Source organism: Rhinopithecus roxellana, chromosome 16 (assembly GCF_007565055.1).
Source record: "Rhinopithecus roxellana isolate Shanxi Qingling chromosome 16, ASM756505v1, whole genome shotgun sequence".
Taxonomy (NCBI): domain Eukaryota; kingdom Metazoa; phylum Chordata; class Mammalia; order Primates; family Cercopithecidae; genus Rhinopithecus; species Rhinopithecus roxellana.
The window spans coordinates 104,465,117-104,491,946 of NC_044564.1; the positions used below are offsets into that span (position 1 = coordinate 104,465,117).

Consider the following 26,830-nt stretch of genomic DNA (forward strand, 5'->3'; position numbering starts at 1 on the left):
TTGGGAGGCTGAGGTGGGAGAATCACTTGAGCCCAGGTGTTCAAGACCAGCCCAGGCAATGTGGCAAGACTCTGTCTCTATGAAAAATTTTAAAATTAGCCAGGTATGGTGGTGTGCACCTGTAGTCTTAGCTACTTGGTAGGCTGAGATGGGAGGATCACTTGGGCTTGGGAGGTCAAGGCTGCAGTGAGCGGTGATTCCATCACTGCACTCCAGCCTGGGCAACAGAGCGAGACACTGTCTCAAAATAACAACAACAAAAGGCAAGAAAATAAAAGTACCCTCTTCATGGACTTGTGTGAGGTGAAGCATATAAACCATTCAACATAGTAACTATATAAGGGAAGTGTTGTTACTGTAGTTAATACTGTTAAGTGAGCTGTTTGGTATAGTGGAAAGCACGTGGACTGTGAATTCAGACTCGTCTGACTTTGAGTCCCAGCTCCATATCTACTAATATTATGACCAAGTCCCCGTTAAAATCATACTCTTTTTTCTTCAACCCCAGTCTTCTCACATATAAAATAGGGACACTGTCATCTACCTCACAGTTTTCTGTGAGGATAAAACAATGACAGTGTTATATGCAAGTATTTTGTAAGCTATATAGTGCTCATCAAGATTTAGTTGGTGTTTACTTCTTGTGCTTTCTCACTGGAATGGCAGATGCTGTTGGACAGCAGGGGCAATGACCACTTTTGGGAACAGCAGTTGGATGGCTTAGATTGGACAGCCCAAGACATTGTGGCATTTTTGGCCAAGCACCCAGAGGATGTCCAGTCCAGTAATGGTTCTGTGTACACCTGGAGAGAAGCTTTCAACGAGACTAACCAGGCAATCCGGACCATATCTCGTTTCATGGAGGTGAGAATCTGTTGCTTGGATCATTTAGAAAAGACTTAACGGCTGCTTTCTCTGAGATGCTACAATAAGGTTCAGGCAGGAGGCACTTTTAGAAATAATGTATAGTCTCATTTACAAAAGTATCCCTCAAGCCTAAGGCAGGATTTGGTAACAAAAGGCACTCAATAAATGTTAGTTGAGTGGTTGAATGAGTGGATAAACTCTAGCTGTAGTAAATGAACTCTAGCTTTATTCTATATCGGCTCAAGAGAATGTTTCTACCCATTTTCTTGTAGGTTTTCCTATCTCAGTGACTAATGGCAGCAAAGCATTCCCTTAATAAAAGGCATTATTTGTGAAACCTACCTAAAATCTAATTCAGGTCCAATTTAATTTTTTAAATTTTATATTAAAAATCATATCAATAGGGATGGGTAAGAGGTGTTTTGGTCTGTTTGGTTGGCTGGTTAGTTGCCATGACTCAGAATTGCTAAGAAAACAGAAAAGTAAGATAAGATCATTGTTTTAACCTCTTTTCCTCCATAAAGTCAATAAATAACATATCTCTAAATTATTCTCAGAATTTCTCTTAAATTACAGTGAAAAACCAAAATCCTCCATCCTTGGTTGACGATCGGAAAACTACGTTAGAGAGAATTAGAGAGAGAGGATAAGCAGTCATGTAGTCAGCCCTTGCCTCCTAGGGTAGGATTTGTCTCAGCCACTGCTTGCTGTCCTGGCTGCCAATGTTTTCACGAAGGGTATTCTTCTACCAGTGTGTCAACCTGAACAAGCTGGAACCCATAGCAACAGAAGTCCGGCTCATTAACAAGTCCATGGAGCTGCTGGATGAGAGGAAGTTCTGGGCTGGTATTGTGTTCACTGGAATTACTCCAGGCAGCATTGAGCTGCCCCACCATGTCAAGTACAAGATCCGAATGGACATTGACAATGTGGAGAGGACAAATAAAATCAAGGATGGGTAAGTGGAATCCCATCACACCAGCCTGGTCTTGGGGAGGTCCAGAGCACCTACTAGGAAAAGAGGTACTTTAAGAATTTGGTAGAAATTTCAACAACAACAAAAAAACTCAACTTGATGTCATGATTTTGGTGTAATTGGTACATGCCTTGCTGGAAGGTTTTTCAAAGCTCATAAAATGTCAGTACCTTTTGATTTAGCATTTCTACTCAAGGGAATTAATTCCAGGAATTTTGGTGGTAGGTGCCTGTAATCCCAGCTACTCAGGAGGCTGAGGCAGGAGAATCGCTTGAATCCAGGAGGTGGAGGTTCTAGTGAGCCGAGATCATGTCATTGCACTCCAGCCTGGGCAATAAGAGTGAAACTCCATCTCAAAAAAAAAAAAAAAAAAAAAAGATACAAAAATAGAAATAGGGGCTTGGTAAGGCTAGCAGGGTTTTGTGTGATTGGTTTTTTTATTGTATGGTTCCAAAGGAATGGTTGATTACCTGTAGTTTGGTTTTAGGTACTGGGACCCTGGTCCTCGAGCTGACCCCTTTGAGGACATGCGGTACGTCTGGGGCGGCTTCGCCTACTTGCAGGATGTGGTGGAACAGGCAATCATCAGGGTGCTGACAGGAACCGAGAAGAAAACTGGTGTCTATATGCAACAGATGCCCTATCCCTGTTATGTTGATGACATGTAAGTTACCTGCAAGCCACTGTATTTAACCAGTTTATACTGTGCCAGATGGGGGTGTATGTGTGTGAGCGTGTGCATGCACGTGTGAATGATCTGGAAACAAGATGCCTGATGTAAGTTGTCAACAGTTGCAGCCACATGACAGACATACATATATGTGCACACACTAGTAAACCTCTTTGCTTCTCATCCATGGTTGCCACTTTTATTTTTTTATTTTTATTTTTTTTGAGATGGAGTCTTGCTCTCTCGCCCAGGCTGGAGTGCAGTGGCTCGATCTTGGCTCACTGCAACCTCCGCCTCCCAGGTTCAAGCTATTCTCCTGCCTCAGCCTCCACAGTAGCTGGGACTATAGGCGCATGCCGCCACGTCTGGCTAATTTTTTGTATTTTAATAGAGACGAGGTTTCACTCTGTTGCCCAGGCTGGTCTCAAACTCCTGAGCTCAGGCATTCCACCCTCCTTAGCCTCCCAAAGTGCTGGGATTACAGGCATGAGCCACCACACCGAGCCCGCCACTTTAATTTTTTACACTCTACCCTTTTGGTCAAAATTTGCTCAATCTGCAAGCTTAAAAAGTGTCATGACAAACACATGCAAGCACATACTCACACATACCTCCAGATGCAGAAACAGAATCTAAACTTAAAAAAGCACACTTTATGTAAATGTGTGCACTTCTCCCTAGGTGGTAAACCACATTTCAAAACAACCCAAATAAAACTGAACAAAGCTTCTTCCTCTTAGACTTTTTAGAAAATCTTTTAGTGCTGAGTCACTAAGCTGCCAAGTTCTCATTGTGGGAACTATGCCTTTGGATGTAATGATTTCTTCTAAGAGAACGGGCAGAGGTGTAGTTATTGCAAACATCTGAAATATGTAATGTGTCTTCCAGATTCTGGAAATTCTGTTATTCCCTGTTATTGTTGGCGATGGTGGTGGTGATGGGATGTGTGTGCTTGTGTGTGTGTGTGTGTGTGTGTATGTAAGGATCAGGATGCAGGAGGAGCAGGGTTCTCCTTTTATTGGCTGTCTGTTTTGCATTGAACGGTCTGTTTCCTTGTGTGGCTATCTATAGCATTTCCAGGTCACCAGAAATTATCCTGTTTTTTACCTTCTAAACAATTAGCTGGAATTTTTCAAAGGAAGACTTTTACAAAGACCCCTAAGCCAAGGTTTACTCTAGAAAGGATGTCTTAAGACACGGCACAGGAGTTTATAGGCATTAAGAGCTGGTGGCTGTTGTCATGTAGTGAGTTTGTGCCTGCATGATAAAGCTTTAACCTGAGCCTCAAGTTCAGGGACCAGAATCTGTGTCCCTTTTACTTTGCACATCTGCATTTTCTACTCTAGCTTGGAATCTGCAACATTACTGACAAGAGCTGCCTGAAGTGTATGTCTGTGCTGTGAGTAGAGTTACGATAAGCAAGTCAATAGTGAGATGACTTTGGAGATGTTGAACTTTTGTGAGAGAATGAGTTGGTATTTTGTTTTGTTTTTTAGTACTTTAAAATAATCTACCTTTAGTTTAAGTATGGCTCACAGTTACCTAGTTACTGAAGCAAGCCCCCAAAGAGATTTGGTTTGGCAACATTTTGTTAGCTTTGTTTTTCTCTCTACATTGCATTGCTTATGAAGCATTGGGTCATATGTACATTTCAGAGTCCAGAGCGCCTTTCCTTCTGTGGCCCAGATGTGGTGCTCCCTCTAGCATGCAGGCTCAGGGGCCTTGGCCCATCACCCTGGCTCATGTGTGTCTTTCTTTCTCCCCTTGTCCTTCCTTGGGGCCTCTAGCTTTCTGCGGGTGATGAGCCGGTCAATGCCCCTCTTCATGACACTGGCCTGGATTTACTCAGTGGCTGTGATCATCAAGGGCATTGTGTATGAGAAGGAGGCACGGCTGAAAGAGACCATGCGGATCATGGGCCTGGACAATAGCATCCTCTGGTTTAGCTGGTTCATTAGTAGCCTCATTCCTCTTCTTGTGAGCGCTGGCTTGCTGGTGGTCATCCTGAAGGTAAGGCAGCCTCACCCTGTGTTCCCTGCCGGGGAACTCCAAAATAGCTCAACACAGGGTAAGGGAGGAGAAGAAGAAAAAAACCTGAAGCCTCATGTAGAGAAGGGGTCATACCTATCATTTTCTGCAACTTCGTCAATTTGTAGTTGGGGAAAGTGAAGCCCAGGGAGGGGCAGTGACTTGCCCAGGGTCAACCCAGCTGGGTAGCAGCTAAGCAGGACGAGAGTACAGAGTTCATGCTTTCCAGATAACCACATGCTCAATTGTGCCATGCTGTCTAGTTGGTAGTGATTCATGGCAGCATCTGAGAGCTATTTATTTTCTTAGATATATTGGGTGGCGATTCTTCCCAAGTTTCTAACAACAGTAATCAGCAGGATATATATTGTTGCAGGTTAGACTGTCTGGAAGCAGAGGCTGAAATAGAGTTTGATGTATGGGTATTTACGAGGGCTCAATACCTATGGAAGGGATATGGAAGATGGAAGATGCAGGATTGGGCAGAGGGAGGAGTTGAACTGTGATACAGGGCTAACCCCGTGGGGCAGTCTAGAGAATATGCAGCTTGTTGGAGTTGTTCTTCATCGAGCTGAAACATCCAGCCCTTTGTGCTCCCCCAGTGCCTCCCCCCTGACACCACCTACCCCAGCCCTCTCAACCAATTGTTGGATGTGGGCTGCCCTGGGAAGGTCATGCCCCAGGGCCTACATGGCTCTCTGCTGCTGTGATAAACCCAGAGTTGCTGATGCCTGAGGCCGTCTACGGACAGCTGGGCAACATGCCTTCCCTGAATGGGGACTCTGGGCAGTGCAGTTTTGTGTCTGCACCATACATTAATATATTTATATCCAAATTTTCTTTCTCTGCAAGCATTTCATACAAAGATGCATCAGGTAAAAATAAATGTTTTTAAAGCAAAGGGAGTACAAAGAAATAAGAACTAACTAATTTAATGCTAGCTACCATCTGTTACAAATAGTTCCTACTGATTGCCAAGGACTGTTTAAACACATCACATGGGCTGTCTTATTCTATCCTCACTAACCCTTTTAACAGATAAGGAAATGAGGCTCAGGAAGGTCAAGGACTTTATTGAGGTTCCACAGTAGGATACAGTTCTTGCTGAAAGCAACCCCTCCTCCCTGCTCCGTTATCTAACTGCAAGGGCGAGGTCAGTGGCAGGGGTGGTGGTCCCATGATTGGTGCATAAGAGCTGCTCTGAGACAACTGCACGCTGGTGGGTCCTGCAGATGTCTACCCATCAGCCAGAGATAAGCTCAAAATATCCACAAGAGTTTGGATGATTGTGGGAATGCAGAATCCACAGTGATCAAGGGGGAAAGTCAAGTTGCCGGGCCATTTCCCTTGACTTTTAGAGAGAAAAGTTACGTGGGACATTATCTCCCACAGCTCTTCTGTGGTGCCACTAGTTTTAGTCCTTATATAAGAAGAAACCAGTTAAAATTACCTATTGAAGAAACAAAGAGCAAACTCGCCCACTGAGATGCGTAGAAAGCCCTGGACTCTGTTGTATTCATAACTCTGCCATTATTTTTCTGTGTAGTCTTGGGTAAATCACTTATCTTCTTTATGATGGTTATGATCAGTTTCCTCATCAGAAAGATGAACAGCATTACACCTCTATTGTCTCTAACATGACTAGGAATAAACCCTGTCTTTTTTCTGTAGATCATACAAGTGAGTGCTCGGGATTGTTGAGGCAGCGCATTTGATGTGTCTCTTCCTTTCCAGTTAGGAAACCTGCTGCCCTACAGTGACCCCAGCGTGGTGTTTGTCTTCCTGTCCGTGTTTGCTGTGGTGACCATCCTGCAGTGCTTCCTGATTAGCACACTCTTCTCCAGAGCCAACCTGGCAGCAGCCTGTGGGGGCATCATCTACTTCACGCTGTACCTGCCCTACGTTCTGTGTGTGGCGTGGCAGGACTATGTGGGCTTCACACTCAAGATCTTCGCTGTGAGTACCTCTGGTCTTTCTTCAGTGGCTGTAGGCATTTGACCTTCCTTTGGAGTCCCTGAATAAAAGCAGCAACTTGAGAACAGAATTGATAGTCTCTTTCCAATGGGACATGAACCTTTGCTCTAGATTCTAAGCTCTTTAAGGGTTAAGGGCAAGGATTGTGTTTTATTAAATTGTTTACCTTTAGTCTTCTCAGTGAATCTTGGTTGAATTGAATTGAATGGATTTTTTCCGAGAGCCAGACTGCATCTTGAACTGGGCTGGGGAGAAATGGCATTGAGGAATGGCTTCAGGCAACAGATACCGTCTCTGCCCTTTATCTCCCAGCTCTGTTGGCCATGTTAAACTCATGACAAAGTCAAGGCCACAGATAGAACTGAAAAGTCTTGAGGTCAGAGATGGCCTCTCTTGTCTTCCTTGTGTCCAGTATGCTGTTTTGCTTGAGTAATATTTTATGAACTAAACACAACTGAGGAGCAGGTGCCTCATCTTCCCACACATTCCTGACTTGGACCCTTCCTTCCCTTGTACAGAGCAGGGGGAAATCTTGGATGGTGTGTGAGCCCCTGCAAGTGCAAGCTGTCAGATGTCCCCAGGTCACTTACAAGGAAAGCTATGAATCACTCATAAGATGCTCCTGATGCCTCAGTCTGGGCTCCATGGGCATCAGCAGCCCCAGACAGGCACCTCTGATCCTGAGCCATCCTTGGCTGAGCAGGGAGCCTCAGAGGACTATGGGTATGCACACATGTGCGGGGGAATAGGATTGCTAAGCCTTGGGGCATCTCTGGAAACATAAAGTTCTAAAAGTTTTATACTTCATTGTACATGCATTTCTGAAATGTTTGTGTATAATGAGTGGTTACAAGTTGAATCATTTTATATGTTACTTGGTGGCCCACCACTCCCCTAAGAGGACTCCATAGGTAAATACTACTTCTGCACCTTATGACTGATCCATTTTGCAAATTCAAATTTCTCCAGGTGTAATTTACACTAGAAGAGATAGAAAAATGAGAGAGACCAGAAAATGGATAGGTGACTTTGCCTGTTTCTCACAGAGCCTGCTGTCTCCTGTGGCTTTTGGGTTTGGCTGTGAGTACTTTGCCCTTTTTGAGGAGCAGGGCATTGGAGTGCAGTGGGACAACCTGTTTGAAAGTCCTGTGGAGGAAGATGGCTTCAATCTCACCACTTCAGTTTCCATGATGCTGTTTGACACTTTCCTCTATGGGGTGATGACCTGGTACATCGAGGCTGTCTTTCCAGGTACACTGCTTTGGGCATCTATTAGGAAAATGTGACTTCTAGCTATTTTCCTTTCATTGTGCTAGAATCTCTGCAGTGCATGGGCCTCCCTGGGAAGTGGTTTGGGCTATAGATCTATAGTAAACAGATAGTCCAAGGACAGGCAGCTGATGCTGAAAGTACAATTGTCACTACTTGTATAGCACTTGTTTCTTGAAAACTGTGTGCCAGGTAGCATGCAAAATGTTTTATACACATTGCTTCATTTAATTCTCACAAGGCTACTCTGAAGTAGTTACTATAACAACCAGCAATTTTCAAATAAGAGAACTGTGACTCAAAGATGTTAAGTAACCAGCTGTGGCCACACAACTGTTAAGTGTTGGTACATGGAGGAGAATCCACTTCGGTTACACTGGGTCAATAAGCCCATGCGAATCCTCCCAATGCTCACCCAATTCTGTATTTCTGTGTCCCCAGACGGGGTACAACTAGGAGATGTTCTGTTTCCTGAGTACAGGTTGTTAATAATTAAATATACTAGCTCTAAGGCCTGCCCGTGATTTAATTAGCATTCAGTAAAAATTCATGTTGAATTTTTCTTTAGTACTTCTTTCTTAATACATCTTCTTGACCAAGTCCAAGAGGAACCTGCCTTGGGACAAACTTTCATATGAGATCAAATTCTGAAACAGCAAGATTTAACCCTTTTTGGTTCACCTTCTGATCCTCCCCTAAGGAGGTATACATGAAATATTTATTACTCCTGCCTGAACTTCATTCATTGAATATGCATGCAGATTCTGGATTTAAATTCTCAGTCCTGAACTTACTGGCCGAGGGACCTTGGATAGGCTCCTTATCCCTCACTTTCCTCATCTCTAAAATGGGGATGGCACCTGCCCCGTGGGTTGTTGCAAGGACTTACTGAGGTGCAGAATGTACGTTGTACATAGCAGGTTTCAGCAAATGTTTGCTTCCCCTTTCCCCACATCCATTCCAATCTGTTCCTTCCCCAAAGGATGTGTCAAGGAGGAAATGGACCTGGCTGGGAAACCCTCAGAATACTGGGATGGTGCCGAGCTTGGCTCATACCTGTGCTTTGCTTTCAGGCCAGTATGGAATTCCCAGGCCCTGGTATTTTCCTTGCACCAAGTCCTACTGGTTTGGTGAGGAAAGTGATGAGAAGAGCTACCCTGGTTCCAACCAGAAGAGAATGTCAGAAGGTAAGTGCTGTTGACCTCCTGCTCTTTCTTTAACCTAGTGCTGCTGCCTCTGCTAACTGTTGGGGGCAAGCGATGTCTCCTGCCTTTCTAAAAGACTCTGAAACCACTCTAGGGGCAGAGAAATCACAAGCAGTGTCCCTTTCCAAATCCTCCTATGCCAATTATGTCCAATGCTGTTGACCCATTGGGAGTTCATGATCTGGATCCCTGAGGGACATTTTCTTTGTTGTCTTGGCTTCTAGAAAAGTATCTTTTACTTGCCCCCTCCCAAACGCACATTTCATGCTCTCCTAACAAGCTAGAAGAAAGAGGTAAAGACAAGCATGATTGTGGAACCGTAGCCTTGTTGCCTACCTTGTCATGGTGACCTGTGTGTGAGCCTGTGTGGCCTGAGACCAAGTGACTACCACAGAGCTCAGCCTATGCTTCGTAACGTAATCACCCTTCATTACCCAGATCCCTAATCCTCTCTTGGCTCCTGACTGCAGGCAGAGAAATCCACAGCTCATCAAAGGCTCTGGGTTCTTTGTGCTTAGAGTGGCTTCCTAAGTGTTTAATAGGTCCCTTTTCTGCTAGTCTCTTCTGTGCCCATCCCTTGATTGCCCTTGGTAAAAGTATGATGCTCCTGAATGTAGCGCGCTTGCCTGCTGTTCCTAATCATCTTCTCCTACCTCCTCTCTACACCTAGCTCATATTTCGGTCACCTGGAAATGCTCACAGTTGCTGGAATATGTCATGTTCTTCCACACCCCCATGCCTTTGTATGTACTGTTTGCTCTCACAGGAGAACCTTCTCTCTAACTTGCCTGTCTTCTCAATTCCTCCTTTCTCTCCAAGATCTAGTTCAGGATCCCCACCCCTGAGCATCCCTCCTTGGTTCTCAGGTAGTCAGTCACTCTCTACCCTGAACTTCCATGGCACATGAAAGAAAATCTTGTTTTTTTAAAACAATTATAGACTCACAAGAAGTAATAAAAGTTACATGAGGGGATTCCCCCAATGGTAGCACCATGCGTAACTATAGAATAATATCAAAACCATGAAATTGACATTGGTGCAATTCACAAACCTTCTTCAGATTTCACTAGCTTTATGTGCACTCATTTGTGTGTGTGTATGTATTTAGTTCTATGCAGTTTTATCATGTATGAATTCATGTAATTACTAGCTCAATCAAGCTGCAGAAATGTCTCATTGTCACAAAGCTCCTTCATGCTACCCCTTAATGGCCACAGCCATCTCCCTTCTTTCTCAGTTCCTGACACCTCTCAACCACTAATGTGTTCCTCATTTTTACAGTTATATTATTTCCAGAATGTTACGTAAATGGAACCATACAGTAGGTATCCTTTTGATACTGGCTTTTTTTTTTTTTTCCACTCAGCACAATTCCCTTGAGATCTATCCAACTTGTATTGTCAACAGTTCATTCCTCTTCACTGCTGAGTAGTGTTCCCTGGGAGGGAGGTATCACAGTTCCATGGCATTTTTAGATGTATTTTTGAAACAACTTTTCAGCATCCTGTATTTTAATTGTTTATCAAGTCCTTTTTCCAATAGACTCTGAATGCTCCTGTATCATTGTATTCCCATCACCAACATCAGTATCCAAATAGGCCTTACATAAACATTTGTAGCCTCCTGCCTGCCTGTGAAACCAGGGTGGACATGGAGAGAAGGCATTGCTGAGAGTACGAGCGCAGCGCCATGCGTCCTTACCCTCCACTCCTCAGTGCTTTCTGTGGGTTCATTTCTGTCTTCTCTCCTGTCACAGTCTGCATGGAGGAGGAGCCCACCCATCTGAAGCTGGGCGTGTCCATTCAGAACCTGGTAAAAGTCTACCGAGATGGGATGAAGGTGGCTGTCGATGGCCTGGCACTGAATTTTTATGAGGGCCAGATCACCTCCTTCCTGGGCCACAACGGAGCGGGGAAGACGACCACCATGTAAGAAGAGGGTGTAGTTCCCACAGAATCAGCCACAGGAGGGTTCTGCAGTAGAGTTAGAAATTTATACCTTAGGAAACCATGCTGGTCCCTGGGACAAGGGCAGGAGCACATGAGGAGTTGCCGAGTGTGAAAATGTTATGTAATCACGAGTGTCTTTCCATGTGCTAGTTTTCTAGATGTTATTTCTTCAGCCTAAAACAGGCTGGGGCCTCTAGATGTTATTTCTTCAGCCTAAAGCAGGCTGGGGCCTCAGATGACCCTTCCCATGTAGTTCACAGAATTCTGCAGTGGTCTTGGAACCTGCAGCCACGAAAAGACAGATTACATATGTTGGAGGGAGTTGGCAATTCCCAGGAACTCTGTCTCTAAGCAGATGTGAGAAGCAGCTGGGCAGCTGGCTTGACTGCCTTCCCTGGGACCTCAAGGACCTTACAGCAGGTAGTGTCAGGAGGGATCAGGGACTGTAAAGCACCAGTGTTAGCCTCAGTGGCTTCCAGCGTGATTCCTCAACCATTCCAAAGGGTATATCTTTGGGGGGTGACATTCTTTCCTGTTTCCTTTTAATCTTTTTTTAAAACATAAAATTAATGTATTATGAGCTTTTCAGAAGATTTTTAAAAGGTAGTCAGAAATTCTACTACCTAACATAAAAATTATTTTTATCTTTGAATAATATGTTCTTGTTTGTCCATTTTCCATGTGTGCGATGTTAGGCATAGAAAATATATTTTTTTAAAGTATACTTCATGGCAAATTGGAAACTTCATTTAAAAAATGCTCACACTAAAATTGGCATTTCTAACACATGGGCCCACTTGTAGTTATTTACTAAAGTAGAAGGACTGCTTTGCTTTGTTTGGGTCTGGTAGGGTTCATTAGAAAGGAATGGGGCTGGTGGGAGGGTTGGTTTTCTGTTCTCTCTGCAGCCTGAATGGAGCATCTAGAGTTAAGGGTAGGTCAACCCTGACTCCTGTACTTCTAAATTTTTGTCCTCAGGTCAATCCTGACTGGGTTGTTCCCCCCGACCTCGGGCACGGCCTACATCCTGGGAAAAGACATTCGCTCTGAGATGAGCACCATCCGGCAGAACCTGGGGGTCTGTCCCCAGCATAATGTGCTGTTTGACATGTGAGTACCAGCAGCCTGTTAAGAATAGGCCCTTTCTGGATGTGTGTGTCACGCCATCGTGGGAGGAGTGGGACTTAAGCATTTTACTGTGTTATGTTTTTGTTTTCTCTCTCTCTCTCCCTTTTTTTTTTTTTTTTTTTTTTTTTTTTGAGACAGAGTCTTGCTCTGTAGCCAGGCTAGAGTGCAGAGTGGTGCTCACTGCAACCTTGGCCTCCCAGGTTCAAGCGATTCTCCTGCCTCAGCCTCCCGAGTAGCTGGGACTCTAGGCACACACCACCATGCCCAGCTAATTTTTGTATTTTTAGTGGAGACAGGGTTTCACCATGTTGGCCAGGATGGGCTCAGTGTCTTGACCTTGTGATCCGCCCACCATGGCCTCCCAAAGTGCCAGGAACACAGGCATGAACCACTGTGTCTGGCCGCATTTTACTTTCTTTGAATGTGGCAGGCTCACCTCCCTGAACACCTTGAGACCTAGTTGTTCTTTGATTTTAGGAGAAGTGGGAGGTGAATGGTTGAGCTGGAGAGGTGACTTCACCCCAGCCAGTGGATGGGGGCTTGGGAAACGTTGCTTTCCATTATTGTCATGCTGGAGGGCCCTTTAGCCCATGCTCTCCCCCGCCACACTCCTTATTGAGGCCTGGAGTAGACTTCCCAGACCTGGTAGTGCTTCAGGCCTCTGGTATGATGGACCTGTATTTGCTGCTCAAGACATTTGCTCCCACTCAGGTTGTCCCATCAGCAATAAGGCCCCCAGGGAGCCCAAGTGATGGAGCCAGAGAGTGACCTGAGCTCTGCAATCTTGGGCAAGGCTTTTCCCTTATGTTTCTTCTTATCTAAAGTGAACAGGTGGGGCTTATATGCTCCCTCCTCATCTAAAGTGAACACATGGGGCTCACGTGCAGGGTCCTCCCTGCTTTTAGAGCCTGAGGTCCCCTGAGGTTCAGGAGGGCTGCTCCAGGTGAGTGCTGAGCTGACTTCTTGGTGGACATGCTGTGGGGACAGCCCGTTAAAGACAACATCTTGGGGCACTGAAATTGAAAGTTGGAACTGCCTGGTGCATGGTGGCCAGGCCTGCTGGAAACAGGTTGGAAGCGATCTGTCACCTTTCACTTTGATTTCCTGAGCAGCTCATGTGCTTGCTCACTGTTGTTCTACCTTGAATCTTGAAGATTCTTTTTCAGAACTTGATAAAGTAAAAAAAAAAAAAAAAAAAAAAAAAAGTGAGGGAGAGGAAAATATGCCCATTCTCATCTGTTCTGGGCTAGGGGACACTGTATTCTGGGGTATCCAGTAGGGCCCAGAGCTGACCTGCCTCCCTGTCCCCAGGCTGACTGTCGAAGAACACATCTGGTTCTATGCCTGCCTGAAAGGGCTCTCCGAGAAGCATGTGAAGGCAGAGATGGAGCAGATGGCCCTGGATGTTGGTTTGCCATCAAGCAAGTTGAAAAGCAAAACAAGCCAGCTGTCAGGTGCGGCCCAGAGCTACCTTCCCTATCCCTCTCCCCTCCTCCTCCAGCTACACACACGCAGAGGAAAATCAGCACTGCCCCAGGGTCCCGGGCTGGGTGAGGTGGGTAATAGAAACTTGTCCCTGGCTGTGTCCCCAGGTCCTCTGCCTTCACTCACTGTCTGGGGCTGGTCCTGGAGTTTGTCTCACTTTTCTTTTTGTAGGTGGAATGCAGAGAAAGCTATCTGTGGCGCTGGCCTTTGTCGGGGGATCCAAGGTTGTCATTCTGGATGAACCCACAGCTGGTGTGGACCCTTACTCCCGCAGGGGAATATGGGAGCTGCTGCTGAAATACCGACAAGGTGCCTGATGTATATTTATTCTGAGTAAATGGACTGAGAGAGAGCGGGGGGCTTTTAAGAAGTATGGTTGTGTCACATGGCTACTCTTCTGTGAAGCCATGGGATTCTCTTCTGTTATCACGGAAGAGATAAAGGGCATCGAGAGTGAGATTCCTGAGAGGAGATGCTGTGTCTTTATCCATCTTTTTGTCCCCAACATGGTGCACTAAATTTATGGTTAGTCAAAAGGGTGGATGCATAAATGAATGGCATGGGAGAGGGGCAGGGAGACGATTGGGCTCTCTGGTTAGAGATCTGATGTAATACAGTATGAGGAGCACAGGCAGGCTTTGAGCCAACCCTGGCTGGTCCTGAGACATTGGAAAAGTCACAACTTGCCTCACTTTCTTTGCCGATAATAATAGTAGTGCTTATGTCATAGATTAAATTAAATAAGAATGCACACAAACCACCTAGCACAATGCCTGGCATACAACAATTTCCCAAATAAATGCTACTGTTCTTACCTCTGTCAGGATGCGGTACCTATATACATATCCAAAGCTTTGCCATTCTAGGGGTCTTAGCCATACAGGGTTAAAGGTGGCTTCCAGGTCTCTTTGCCCTGCTTACCCCTGCTAATATCTCTTTAGTCCCTGCCACTGCGATAAATGAGAACTGAGAGGCCTCACCCATCCCACATCCTTGTGTTTGTACCTGGCAGGCCGCACCATTATTCTCTCCACACACCACATGGATGAAGCGGACATCCTGGGGGACAGGATTGCCATCATCTCCCATGGGAAGCTGTGCTGTGTGGGCTCCTCCCTGTTTCTGAAGAACCAGCTGGGAACAGGCTATTACCTGACCCTGGTCAAGAAAGATGTGGAATCCTCCCTCAGTTCCTGCAGAAACAGTAGTAGCACTGTGTCATACCTGAAAAAGGTGAGCTGCAGTCTTGGTGCTGGGCTGGTGTTGGGTCTGGGCAGTCAGGACTTGCTGGCTGTGAATGGTTTCCCCACCTCCACCCCTTTTGCCATGTTGAAGCCACCATCTCCCTGCTCTGCCCCTTGGAAATCATATCATACCTCAGGCATGGAAAGCTAAGGAGCCCTCTGTTCCCATTGTGCTAGTTCTGTTGAATCCCGTTTTCCTTTTCCTATGAGGCACAGAGAGTGATGGAGAAGGTCCTTAGAGGACATTATTATGTCAAAGAAAAGAGACTTGTCAAGAGGTAAGAGCCTTGGCTACGAATGACCTGGTGTTCCTGCTCATTACTTTTCAATCTCATTGACCTTAACTTTTAGACTATAAAACAGCCAATATTTATTAGGCACTGATTTCATGCCAGAGAGACTCTGGGCATAAAAGAAAATAATGATAATCGTTAATTTTATATAGCATTGTTACCATTTACAACCTTTTTTTTTTCTTTTCTTTTTTTCTTTTTTTTTTTTTTTAACCTCTAACATCTGAAAGTACAGAGAAACCCTGGGAAGAAGGTAACTATATTTATTATCCCAGATGAGGGAAGTGAGGCTTATAGGGATTTGGTAGCTTATTCAAGGTCACCCAGCAGGTAAATAACAGTGGTAGGACCAGACCCAATTACCAGGTATGTTTTCCCCTGTACCGCAGTACATGCCTGAGATTTCTTTGTGTGTTGAAGCCAGTGGTACCTAACATATTTACTTCCCAACCTTAAACTTCTATCCACTTATTTACCTTTTAATGAGCCTCTTGACTCAAGTGCAGTCTGAGGACCAGCAGCATCAGGATCACTGGGAACTTGTTAGAAATTCAGCATCTTGGGCCCAGCTCAGACCTACTGAATCAGAATCTGTGCGTTTTAACAAGGTCCTCAAGTGGTTGAACACACATTGAAGCTTGAGAAGCATTGAAGTAGACATGTAGCCAGGTAAAGGCCTTGCCTGAGATGGTTGGCAAAGGCCTTGTTGCAGCATTCATTGGGAGGCCACAGTTCTTTTGGCAACTCTGCTTCCTGACCTTTCACCCTCAGGAAGTGAGGCTGTTCACACGGCACACACATGCCAGACAGGGTCCTCTGAAGCCACGGCTGCCAGTGCATGTGTCCCAGGGAAAGCTTTTTCCTTTAGTTCTTATAAAACAGAACTGCTTGGAAGCCCTCCCTGGCGAAGGTGCTGGTGGCTCTGCCTTGCTCAGTCCCTGACCCATTCTCACTTCCTTCTTTGCCATCAGGAGGACAGTGTTTCTCAGAGCAGTTCTGATGCTGGCCTGGGCAGCGACCATGAGAGTGACACGCTGACCATCGGTAAGGACTCTGGGGTTTCTTATTCAGGTGGTGCCTGAGCTTCCCCCAGCTGGGCAGAGTGGAGGCAGAGGAGGAGAGGTGCAGAGGCTGGTGGCGCTGACTCAAGGTTTGCTGCTGGGCTGGGGCTGGGTGGCTGTGGGGGCGGGTGCAGCTTGGTGGTGGGTTGGCCTAATGCTTGCTGGGGTGCCTGGGGCTCGGTCTGGGAGCTAGCAGGGCAGTGTCCCAGAGAGCTGAGATGATTGGGGTTTGGGGAATCCCTTAGGGGAGTGGACACTGAATACTGGGGATGAGGAGCTGAGGGCCAAGCCAGTGGGCTGGGATTTGAGCCTAGTATATAAGAAGAGTGAGAGCCCAGGAGATCAGGAACAGCCTTACAGATTTTTCTTGGGTAGCGTGTGTAGGAGGCCAGTATCACCAGTAGCATATGTGGAACAGAAGTCTTGACCCTTGCCATCTCTGCTGAGTCCTAACAGCTGGCTTTTCCCAGGAAGAAGACTTCTGCTTCCATGAACTGTTAGATTAACCCTCTATTTAGGTAAATGAGGGAGCCTACTTTTCAAATATAGGAAAGGGTAAAGAATCTTTTAAGATTTCCTTTACTCAAGTTTTCTATTGAAGAATTCCAGAGCTTAGGCAATAAACACCAGACTTTGAGCCTCAGTTATCCATCCACCCACCCATCCACCCACCCACCCAACCTCCCATCCACCCATCCACCCATCCTACACTGAGTACCTACAATGTGCCTGGCTTTGGTGATACAAAGGTGAATAAGACATAGTCCTTTCCTTTGCCCCCAACCCTCAGACCAGAGATGAACATGTGGAATGACTAAAATACCTGGAACAGGTGTGGTGTATGAGCAGCAGGCTTCTGAGGAGAGGGTGGGGGATGGCCAGCCCTCACTCTGGAGCCCCTCTGAGTTGATTGAGCCGTCTTTGCATTCTGGTCCCTGCAGATGTCTCTGCTATCTCCAACCTCATCAGGAAGCATGTGTCTGAAGCCCGGCTGGTGGAAGACATAGGGCATGAGCTGACCTACGTGCTGCCATATGAAGCTGCTAAGGAGGGGGCCTTTGTGGAACTCTTTCATGAGATTGATGACCGGCTCTCAGACCTGGGCATTTCTAGTTATGGCATCTCAGAGACGACCCTGGAAGAAGTAAGTTAAGTGGCTGACTGTCGGAATATATAGCAAGGCCAAATGTCCTAAGGCCAGGCCGGTAGCCTGCATTGGGAGCAGGATTATCATGGAGTTAGTCATTGGGTTTTTAGGTCATTGACATCTGAGTAATGTTGACCCCTGTTAGCCATTTAAGATGATGGTGGGAGACAGCAGGAAAGAAGTATTTTCCTCTGTACCACAGTACATGCCTGAGATTTATTTGTATGTTGAAACCAGTGGTACCTAACACATTTACATCCCAACCTTAAACTCCTATCCACTTATTTACCTTTTAATGAGCCTCTTTACTCAAGTACAGTGTGAGGACCAGCAGCATCAGGATCACCTGGGAACTTGTTAGGAATTCAGCAACTTGGGCCCAGCTCAGACCTACTGAATCAGAATCAGGAGCAATTCCCTGGTGTGACTGTGTCACAGCCAGGTATCAACTGGATTCTCATACATAGGAAATGACCAACATTTATGAATGGATAGTCTACTTATGCCAGGTGCCGAGATTTGTTTTTGTTTTTTTTTTTTAAATCACTGTGACCTCATTTCATTCTCATAAAAAGATGAAAAAATGAACACTCAGGAATGTTGACATGAGATTCAGAATCAGGGATTTGGGGCTTCAAAGCCCATCCTCTCTTTATCCATGTAATGCCTCCCCTTAGAGATCCAACATCACAGACCTTGAGGGCTGAAGGGGATATAAAAGCTGTCTGGTCCAGTGGTCTCTAAGTTTGACAGTGCAGCAGAATCACCTGGGGATGTTACTAAAAGTAAACATTCTATCTAAGGTTTGGCTTCAGGCCCTGTGCATCAGAATTTCTGGAGGTAAGGCCTGGAGGTCTGTACTTCTCTTGCATGCTTTGGATGCAGTGGTCTATAGACTAGAGTTTGGAAATTATTGCGCTCATTCAGGTTCTCTTCTGATGTTTGAATCTCTGCCATCATATTTCTAGTCCTCCATTTCCTCCTGCTCATTCTGTATTGGATAACTTGTCATAGTGCTAGCCTACGCAAAGATTTAGAGCCACAATCCTGAAAGAAGCCACCTGACTCATTCCCTGTAGGTTCAGAACAAATTTCTTCTGCTGCAGTGTCCTACTGTCATAGCTTTTTTTTTTTTTTTTTTTTGGATGAGACAGGAGTTTTGCTCTTACCGCCCAGGCTGGAGTACAGTGGTGCAATCCTTGGCTCACTACAACCCCCACCTCGTGGGTTCAAGTGATTCTCCTGCCTCAGCCTCCCGAGTAGCTGGAATTACAAGCATGTGCTACCACGCCCGGCTAATTTTGTATTTTTAGTAGAGACGGGTTTTCTCCATGTTGGTCAGGCTGGTCTCGAACTCCCGACCTCAGGTGATCAGTCCGCCTCGGCCTCCCAATGTGCTGGGATTATAGGCATGAGCCCACCGCGCCCAACCATAGCTTTAATTTAAAAATGATCGTCTAGATTGATAGCTCTCACCACTGAGGAAATGTTCTCTGGCAAAAACGGCTTCTCTCCCAAGTGACTCTGACAAAGTGTTATTAAGAAATGTGACTTCTACTTTCTCTGTCTTAAGGGGCTAACATGCCACTCAATAATGTAATAATCATGGCAGTGATGACTACGTTCGTAATGTTGGTGCTGATAATGTTCTCACCTGCTCTCATTTTGCAGATATTCCTCAAGGTGGCCGAAGAGAGTGGGGTGGATGCTGAGACCTCAGGTAACTGCCTTGAGGGGGAATGGCACACTTAAGATAGTGCCTCCTGCTGGCTTTCTCAGCGCACGAGTATTGTTCCTTTCCCTTTGAATTGTTCTATTGCATTCTCATTTGTAGAGTGTAGGTTTGTTGCAGATGGGGAAGGTTTGTTTTGTTGTAAATAAAGTATGGGATTCTCTCCTTGTGCCTTCAGATGGTACCTTGCCAGCAAGACGAAATAGGCGGGCCTTCGGGGACAAGCAGAGCTGTCTTCGCCCGTTCACTGAAGATGATGCTGTTGATCCAAATGATTCTGACATAGACCCAGGTATGTTAGGGCAAGATCAATCAGTGTCCCACTGTTTGAATGTGAAAGTCTCTCTCATTCTCCCAGCTGTTTTCTTGGGATGGCCTTTAGCCAAGGTGATAGATCCCTACAGAGTCCAAAGAGATGTGAGGAAATGATAAAAGCCCCTTGTTCTTTGCAGCATCGTGCATGTGATCAAACCTGAAAGAACCCATCCATATCACTTCCTTTAAAGACGTAAAGAGGATGCTTCAATCCTCTGAACCCATGTATTTATTATCTTTTCTGCAGGGTCCTAGTTTCTTGTATATATTAGGTGTTTAATTGTTGAACAAATATTCTTTCAAGTAGATGAATTATTTTGAAAGAGTGAGAAAGGGGAATTTGCTGTTAGAGGTAATTGTACCCTAAGACTTATATATTTGAGGCCGGGCACTGTGGCTCACGCCTGTAATCCCAGCTCTTTGAGAGGCCGAGGTGGGTAGATCACCTGAGGTCAGGAGTTTGAGACCAGCCGGACCAACAAGGTGAAACCCCATCTCTACTAAATACTAAAAATTAGCCGAGTATGGTGGCATATGCCTGTAATCCTAGCTACTTGGGAGGCTGAGGCAGAAGAATCGCTTGAACCTGGGAGGCAGAGGTTTCAGTGAGTCAAGGTTGCGCCATTGTACTCCAGACTAGGCAACAAAAGTGAAAACTCCATCTCAAAAAAAAAAAAAAAGACAGATATTTTAGATGAGTGTGTCTTTGTGTGTTCAACTGAGATGGAGAGGAGAGATAAGACATCAAACAAATATTGTTAAGATGTAAAAGCATATCAGTTAGGTATCATTCATTTAAGACAAGGATTTCTAGAAAATGTTTAGGAACAGAAAACTTTCCAGTTCTCTCACCCCTGCTCACAGGAGTGTATGGCTCTTACATTATATATAATTGCCTGACTTCATACAGTATCAGTACTTAGATCATTTGAAATGTGTCCACGTTTTACCAAAATATAATAGGGTGAGAAGCTGAGAAGCTAATTGCCGTTGTGTGTTCTCAGATATGTCAAGCTATGTACATGGCCTGTTTCATAGAATAGTCTATAAGAAATTGATGACTCAATTCATCCGAATGGCTGGCTGTAATACCTGGTTATGCATGAACACATCTTTTCAGTTGTCTCAAGACCCCTTTGTTTTCTGTACTTATCAGACAAGGACTGAAAGGCAGAGACTGCTACTCTTAGACACTTTGAGTCATAACTCTTCCTTGGACATAGCTTTGTCATGAAAGCCCTTTACTTCTGAGAAACTTTTAGCTTCAGACACACACCTCCAAGATAGTTGTTGAAGACACCAGAAGAAGGAGCATAGCAATGCCGAAAATACCTAAGATAATAGGTGACCTTCAGTGTTGGCTTCTTGCAGAGTCCAGAGAGACAGACTTGCTCAGTGGGATGGATGGCAAAGGCTCCTACCAGGTGAAGGGCTGGAAGCTTACACAGCAACAGTTTGTGGCCCTTTTGTGGAAGAGACTGCTAATTGCCAGACGGAGTCGGAAAGGATTTTTTGCTCAGGTGAGATGTGCTGTTTTGGCTAGAGACTCTGGCTTCATGGGTGGGCTGCAGGCTCTGTGACCAGTGAAGGCAGGATAGCATCTTGGTCAAGATATGGATGCTGGACCCAGATTTATCTGTATTTCAATCCCAGTTCTATTCCTTGCCAGTGTTGTATCTGCTGGCAAGTTACTTCTCTATGCCTCAATCTCCTCATCTGTAAAATGGGGATAATAATATTACCTGCAATACAGGGTTGTTACGAAAATAAAAACGAATAGGTGCTTCGAATGGGGCCTGACATTAGCAAGTGCTTACTTTTGTGTGTGTATATGTTATTTTGGAGGAGAATATAAAAAGGACAAAGTATAGAAAAACTGATCCGGTGTATTCAGCTGTCATAACATGGGAGTTATTACACCCAGATGCACTTGACATGTGAACTTATTAGAAAGTTGATGTTTAACTCAAACTGGTAGAAAAGGTAGGTCAGAATATAGTTGGCCAACAGAGAAGACTTCTTACACTATTGTCTGCGTGTCAGTGTTTGCATGCTAACTTGCTTAGTTAGAAGGGTTAAATTTTTTCACTCGATAAAATCGAGAAATGTAGAGAAAAGGTCTGCAGAGAATATTCCACACTGATGATGTGGATACTGTTAAGAGCAGGAGTTTGGAGCATACAGAGCTGGAGTTGAATCCTGACTTTGCTACTTATTGGCTGTATGACCTTGGGCAAGTTGCTTAGTCTCTCTGATCCTCAGTTACCTTTGTTTGTTGATGATAATCATTGATAACACAACCATAAATAATGACAACAGAGATAATTCTCATTATAGTACTTATTATACAGACTTATTCACTCAATGTAAATTTTCTGCATTGAAATCCCAGAACATTAGAGTTGGGGGCATTGTTTGAATCTTTAAGGTTATAAGGGATACATTTCTCAACAATAAATGGGAGGAGCTTTGGGTTTACTTACAAAGTATGCCCAAGTCATTTTTTTTTTTTTTCCAGAGAAGATATGGTAGAAAGTCTTAGGAGGTTGAAGAAGGAATTGGATATTTATTCTTTCTGAGACTATCACGGGAGACAATGACTATGGTTGTCCGTGATTGGAGCCATTGCTGTAGAGGTGGTTTTATTATAGTGTAGGATTTGAATGGGCCATGTGTTCTCAGACCTCAGATTAAAGTGAGAAAACTGAGGCCAGTGGGGAGAATGACTTCACATGGGTGCACTTGTATTAGAGACAGAACCAGGATTCAGGACTTCTGGCTCCTGGTCCTGGGTTCATGGCCCAATGTGGTCTTTCTCAGTCTTCAGGAGGAAGAAGGGCAGGACCCAGTGTTCTGAGTTACCCTGAATGTGAGCACTATTTACTTTGTGAACCTTTTGGCTTAGTGCCTCTGCTAGGTGGCCATAGCCTCTGGCCTTGTGCTGCCAGAGAAAAGGTTTAGTTTTCAGGCTCCATTGCTTCCCAGCTGCCAAGAATGCCTTGGTTCAGCACAGTCATAGGCTCTGCACTCCTCATTGCCGTGCTGGTTGGTCGGGGAGGCTGGCTGGACTCGTAGGGATTTACCCCTTGGCGTTGTTTCTAACACTTGCCATTTTCCTGCTGTCCCCCTGCCCCCTCCACTGCCTGGGTAAAGATTGTCTTGCCAGCTGTGTTTGTCTGCATTGCCCTTGTGTTCAGCCTGATCGTGCCACCCTTTGGCAAGTACCCCAGCTTGGAACTTCAGCCCTGGATGTACAACGAACAGTACACATTTGTCAGGTATGTTTGTCTTCTATGTCCCAGGAGGGGATAAGATTCAAGCAGACCAAAGATGTTTACGAGGGCCAAGGGAATGGACTTCAGAATTACACAGTGGAATAAATTTTACTTCTGTGACTCAGGTCCTTGTATAAGCTAATACTGCATGCATAGAACAGCAGCGAACTAACCCTGAATAATAGGCCAGTCTTCTGTTGAGCCTTTCAGCCTCTCTCTTCTTTATCCTACTGTTGTCAGGAACAGCCACATGTGTTTTAGATAAAATAATCTGCCCTTGCAAAAATCCACGATTAAGTTATAAAATATTTGAATGTGTGGAGCTGTGTTTTAATTCTGTAATTGACTCACAGGGCACACTATGAAAGCGTAGAACCTCCAGAGACTTGTTTTCTGCAAAGTATAATTCATATAATTATTATCTATTCTGTTTGGGATGTTTGGGATGTTAGCTAGTGTTTGTTCTTTAGTCAAAAATTTCCTCCACTCCATAACAATACATTACATCAAAGAAAAGGATAAAGGATTTTTCTGGGTCTCGTTAGCAGGAGCTTTCTTCAGTCCTGAAGGATTTGTAGACCTGTAGATGGGGGAGCTGTATCGGTGATACAAAAGGGAAGCATTAAAAAAACAAATATATATATATTTATGTAAATGTGAATTGGCCTCTTTTTCTCTAAGCCCATGTTTTCTTCTTACATAGTTCAGGTTTACTTTATTTTTTCCTTTCCAGCTGCTGACCCTATATTGCCCGTGGTTGTGGAACATAGCATGTGTTTGTGACCTGTGCCTGTTATTTTTGTGCTTTCTAGTTGTGCATGCAAAGAGTACAAAGTTTTCTTGCCCTTTCTTGGAAAATTCTGCTTGTCTGTGCCAAAGGGATAATTGTAAAAGCACTTTTGAAATACTTAATGAGTTGATTTACTTCAAATTTAAAAAATATATAAATGTATATATTTCTATACATGCATGTACACATACACACCTTTATACATATAGCCCATTTATACAAGCTCCACTTTGGAGTGCTCTATGTCACCCTGATGCCGAATACAGGGCCACAGTCTGAGATCCTTCTGGGTGGTTTCTGTGTTTTGTTCATTTCTGTTTTAAGAACCTATCACAGAGAAATGCTTCCTAAAATGTTTAATTTATAAAACATTTGTATCTCTTGATTACTGGTTTTAATGAATTACTAAGCTGGTTGCCTCTTATGTACCCACAGCAATGATGCTCCTGAGGACACGGGAACCCTGGAACTCTTAAACGCCCTCACGAAAGACCCTGGCTTTGGGACCCGCTGTATGGAAGGAAACCCAATCCCGTGAGTGTCACTTTAGCCATCAGCTGGCTTCTTGTGCTTGTCACCTGGTTTGATTTCTAATATGCTGCATTTATCAACTGCATGCCACATTGTGACCACCAGCATTTGCCCTTTGAATTATTATGATGTTTTAATTACAAAAGCCAGTGTAGTAACCTAACTAAATTATCTAGGAACAAACGTTCAGAGAGTCTTCTAACACCATGCAAAGCACATCATTACAGACATTTGTTTACTGATTTAGAACACGAATATTTAATTTAAATAGCACTTTAGACTTACTGATCAAATGCTTTTCCTTTCGTTCTGTCCCATTCCCTGTACTTAAGTGCTTCAGTAGGCTCTCATTATATATAATTTTCAGGTTTTGTTTATCAGCTTCTTTGCTTTTATAATCTGAAAAGATGGCATATGAATTTTTATAAAAATGACACTTTCTTCTTTTCAAATTGAATATTTTTATTGTACTTTCCTTCAAAATCCCCTTTTAAAAAGTAGGCAGTGGATAAATAAATTCAGTGAAGCATCCATATGACTCTTAAGTGTGTGTAGGGGAAGGGAGATCACTAGATCGCTGTGAGTAAAGATGGTGGAGAGGTGAGGATCTTATGAGGCAGTGCTCAAGGCTAGTAGAGGTGGGTTAGTGTTTCCAGGCTTAGGCAGAATCTCAGCTGAGGTCATGAAACAACAGTGATCTCTGAAAAATTATGGCAAGGTGGGAAGGTGCTGGAGAGTTGGAGAGAGGGGCAAACTTGACTTTCAAGTTTTAACAGGAAGATGGGTGACTCTGCACACCACAAAACAGTGAGCATGATAACCTGTTTATACAAGGTTGTAGAGACGATTTCTAAATGGGTAGCTACTGTGTGCTTGTTTGTTCTTAGTTAGTATTGGATAGTTACTAAATATTTGTTAGTACTTAGTAGTTAGTACGTGATGGGTGGTAAATCCTAGCAGCCAATATTGGTTCCTAAATAACCAGATGGCAAGGATAGAGAAGGACACAGATACGGCCTATCTGGATTTCATGGTGCCTTTGATTTTCCACACGAAGGTTGTGTAGGAAAGATAGAAGCATGAGATGAGATGATAATACAGTTATCTGGATTCATCACTGGCCAGCTGAACCGTATGAACTCATGGATTGATGCCAGCTTAGGAAGGCTCTGTAGGAGCCAGAAGTGGGCTGAGAGCCAGCCCGTAGAGACAAAATAGGCCCAGCCCTGACATCGGAGGGTTCAAACAGCCCCACCTACAGTCTGCCAGAGGTGGTTGGAAGGAAGGGCTTTTATCCTGGCAACTCTTACTGAAATTCAGATTTTTAGGTTTTGCAAAAAAATGGTAGACATGAAGGAAATTTGACAGGAGCATGTCTCAGCAGTATTTAAATTTGTCTCAGCCAATCCCCTTCTGAATGTTCAGAGTGTGAGCTTCAGGAGTGTCTTCACACAGCATGTCTTTGTATGACTTTTCCAGTCAGTTCAGGTGCTTTAAGGAGACAATTAGAGATCAATCTGGAAAACTGTTCATTTGAATTTTTAATACATAAGAAAACAAGAAATAGTTTTAAAATATATATATTTATATAATATTTATGTGTGTGTGTGTGTGTGTGTGTGTATATATATATATATATATATATATATTTTTTTTTTTTTTTTTTTTTTTTTTTTTTGAGATGGAGTCTTGCTCTGTTGCCCAGGCTGGAGTGCAGTGGCTCAGTCCTGGCTCACTGCCATCTCTGCCTCCCAGGTTCAAGTGATTCTCCTGCCTCAGCCTCCTGAGTAACTGGGATTACAAGCATGTGCCACCGCACTGGCTCATTTTTCTAATTTTAGTAGAGATGGAGTTTCACCATGTTGGACAGGATGGTTTTGAACTCCTGACTTAAAATGATCCACCTGGCTTGGCCTCCCAAAGTTCTGGGATTACAGGCATGAGCCATTGTGCCCGGCAATTATATTTAATATTTAATAATAAGGAAATAATTGCTGTAGCTTTACTTTAAATTGTGGAATTCCGAAACTGGAAGGGAACTGGAAATGACTTGTTGAATCAAGTCATTTTAAACTTTTATTTTGCCAGTGGAAAAAATTAGCCCCCAAAAGAGCAGGGAACCTGCTGATGTCCCACAGTAATTCACAGCTGGAGACAAGGCTTTGTGTCTTAATCTCCAGGGAAAATTTGTAGACAGCCTAGCTCTTTATGTGCCGAGCACTCTCACCCCAGGCATCCCCCAGTTCTCCACTCATTTGAGAACATAAATTGGATCTTGCCACTCTCTACTCATTTTTCAGCACGTCGAGCATAAGATCCAGACTGTCTCTGTCATCTGGCTTCTCTCCTCCTCGTTTATCATTACTCATCTTCATAGCTTATCCTACTCCAGTCGTGCTGTCTTCCTGTTATTCCTCAAAAATAGAAACGCATTTCTTCCTAGGGCCTTTGTACCTGCACTTGCCATCGCTTTTGCTCAGAATGTTCTTTTCGTCAAATCTTTGACCAGCTTGTTCTCCATCATTGTTTATGTTTGACTGAAATGTCTTCTCTTCAGTAGGTTCATTCTCCCCAATCACTGTCTTTTAATTTTGCTTTATTTTGGGCCATCTAAGGTTATCTTATTAGTTTATTTGTTGTTCGACTCCTGCATGGCCATACACCTCCATGAAGACAGGTATTGTCACCTTAGGCCCTCAAATACACTGGACAGCATCTGGCGCATAGTAGATGCTCAACGAATATTTGTTGTGTGAGCAAATGGTTGGTTGATTGGATTGAACAGAGTTCAGTACGTAAACGTTTAGGGCCTCTTTGCATTCTATTTTACTTATGTATAAAATGATGATACATAATGATGATATAAATGGTGTCACAGTGTACAAGGCTGT

General features: G+C 44.2%; 1 protein-coding gene across 2 annotated transcripts in view; it reads left to right on the forward strand.

Annotated features, from left to right (window-relative positions):
* ABCA1 (ATP binding cassette subfamily A member 1) overlaps positions 1-26,830 on the forward strand; it is a 148,729-nt gene that overhangs the window by 96,407 nt on the left and 25,492 nt on the right. The window contains exons 12-30 of one of the 2 annotated variants that reach the window (XM_010353310.2): positions 667-864; positions 1,620-1,825; positions 2,331-2,507; positions 4,301-4,523; positions 6,276-6,497; positions 7,562-7,766; positions 8,858-8,971; positions 10,746-10,917; positions 11,917-12,048; positions 13,378-13,520; positions 13,723-13,860; positions 14,564-14,784; positions 16,060-16,132; positions 17,091-17,293; positions 18,968-19,016; positions 19,207-19,320; positions 20,715-20,863; positions 22,497-22,621; positions 23,844-23,942. In XM_010353310.2, the coding sequence (XP_010351612.1) occupies positions 667-864; positions 1,620-1,825; positions 2,331-2,507; positions 4,301-4,523; positions 6,276-6,497; positions 7,562-7,766; positions 8,858-8,971; positions 10,746-10,917; positions 11,917-12,048; positions 13,378-13,520; positions 13,723-13,860; positions 14,564-14,784; positions 16,060-16,132; positions 17,091-17,293; positions 18,968-19,016; positions 19,207-19,320; positions 20,715-20,863; positions 22,497-22,621; positions 23,844-23,942 (2,963 nt within the window). Of the gene's footprint in view, positions 1-666; positions 865-1,619; positions 1,826-2,330; positions 2,508-4,300; positions 4,524-6,275; positions 6,498-7,561; positions 7,767-8,857; positions 8,972-10,745; positions 10,918-11,916; positions 12,049-13,377; positions 13,521-13,722; positions 13,861-14,563; positions 14,785-16,059; positions 16,133-16,159; positions 16,239-17,090; positions 17,294-18,967; positions 19,017-19,206; positions 19,321-20,714; positions 20,864-22,496; positions 22,622-23,843; positions 23,943-26,830 lie in introns of both variants that reach the window. The other variant, XM_030919462.1, reaches the window with a different exon arrangement.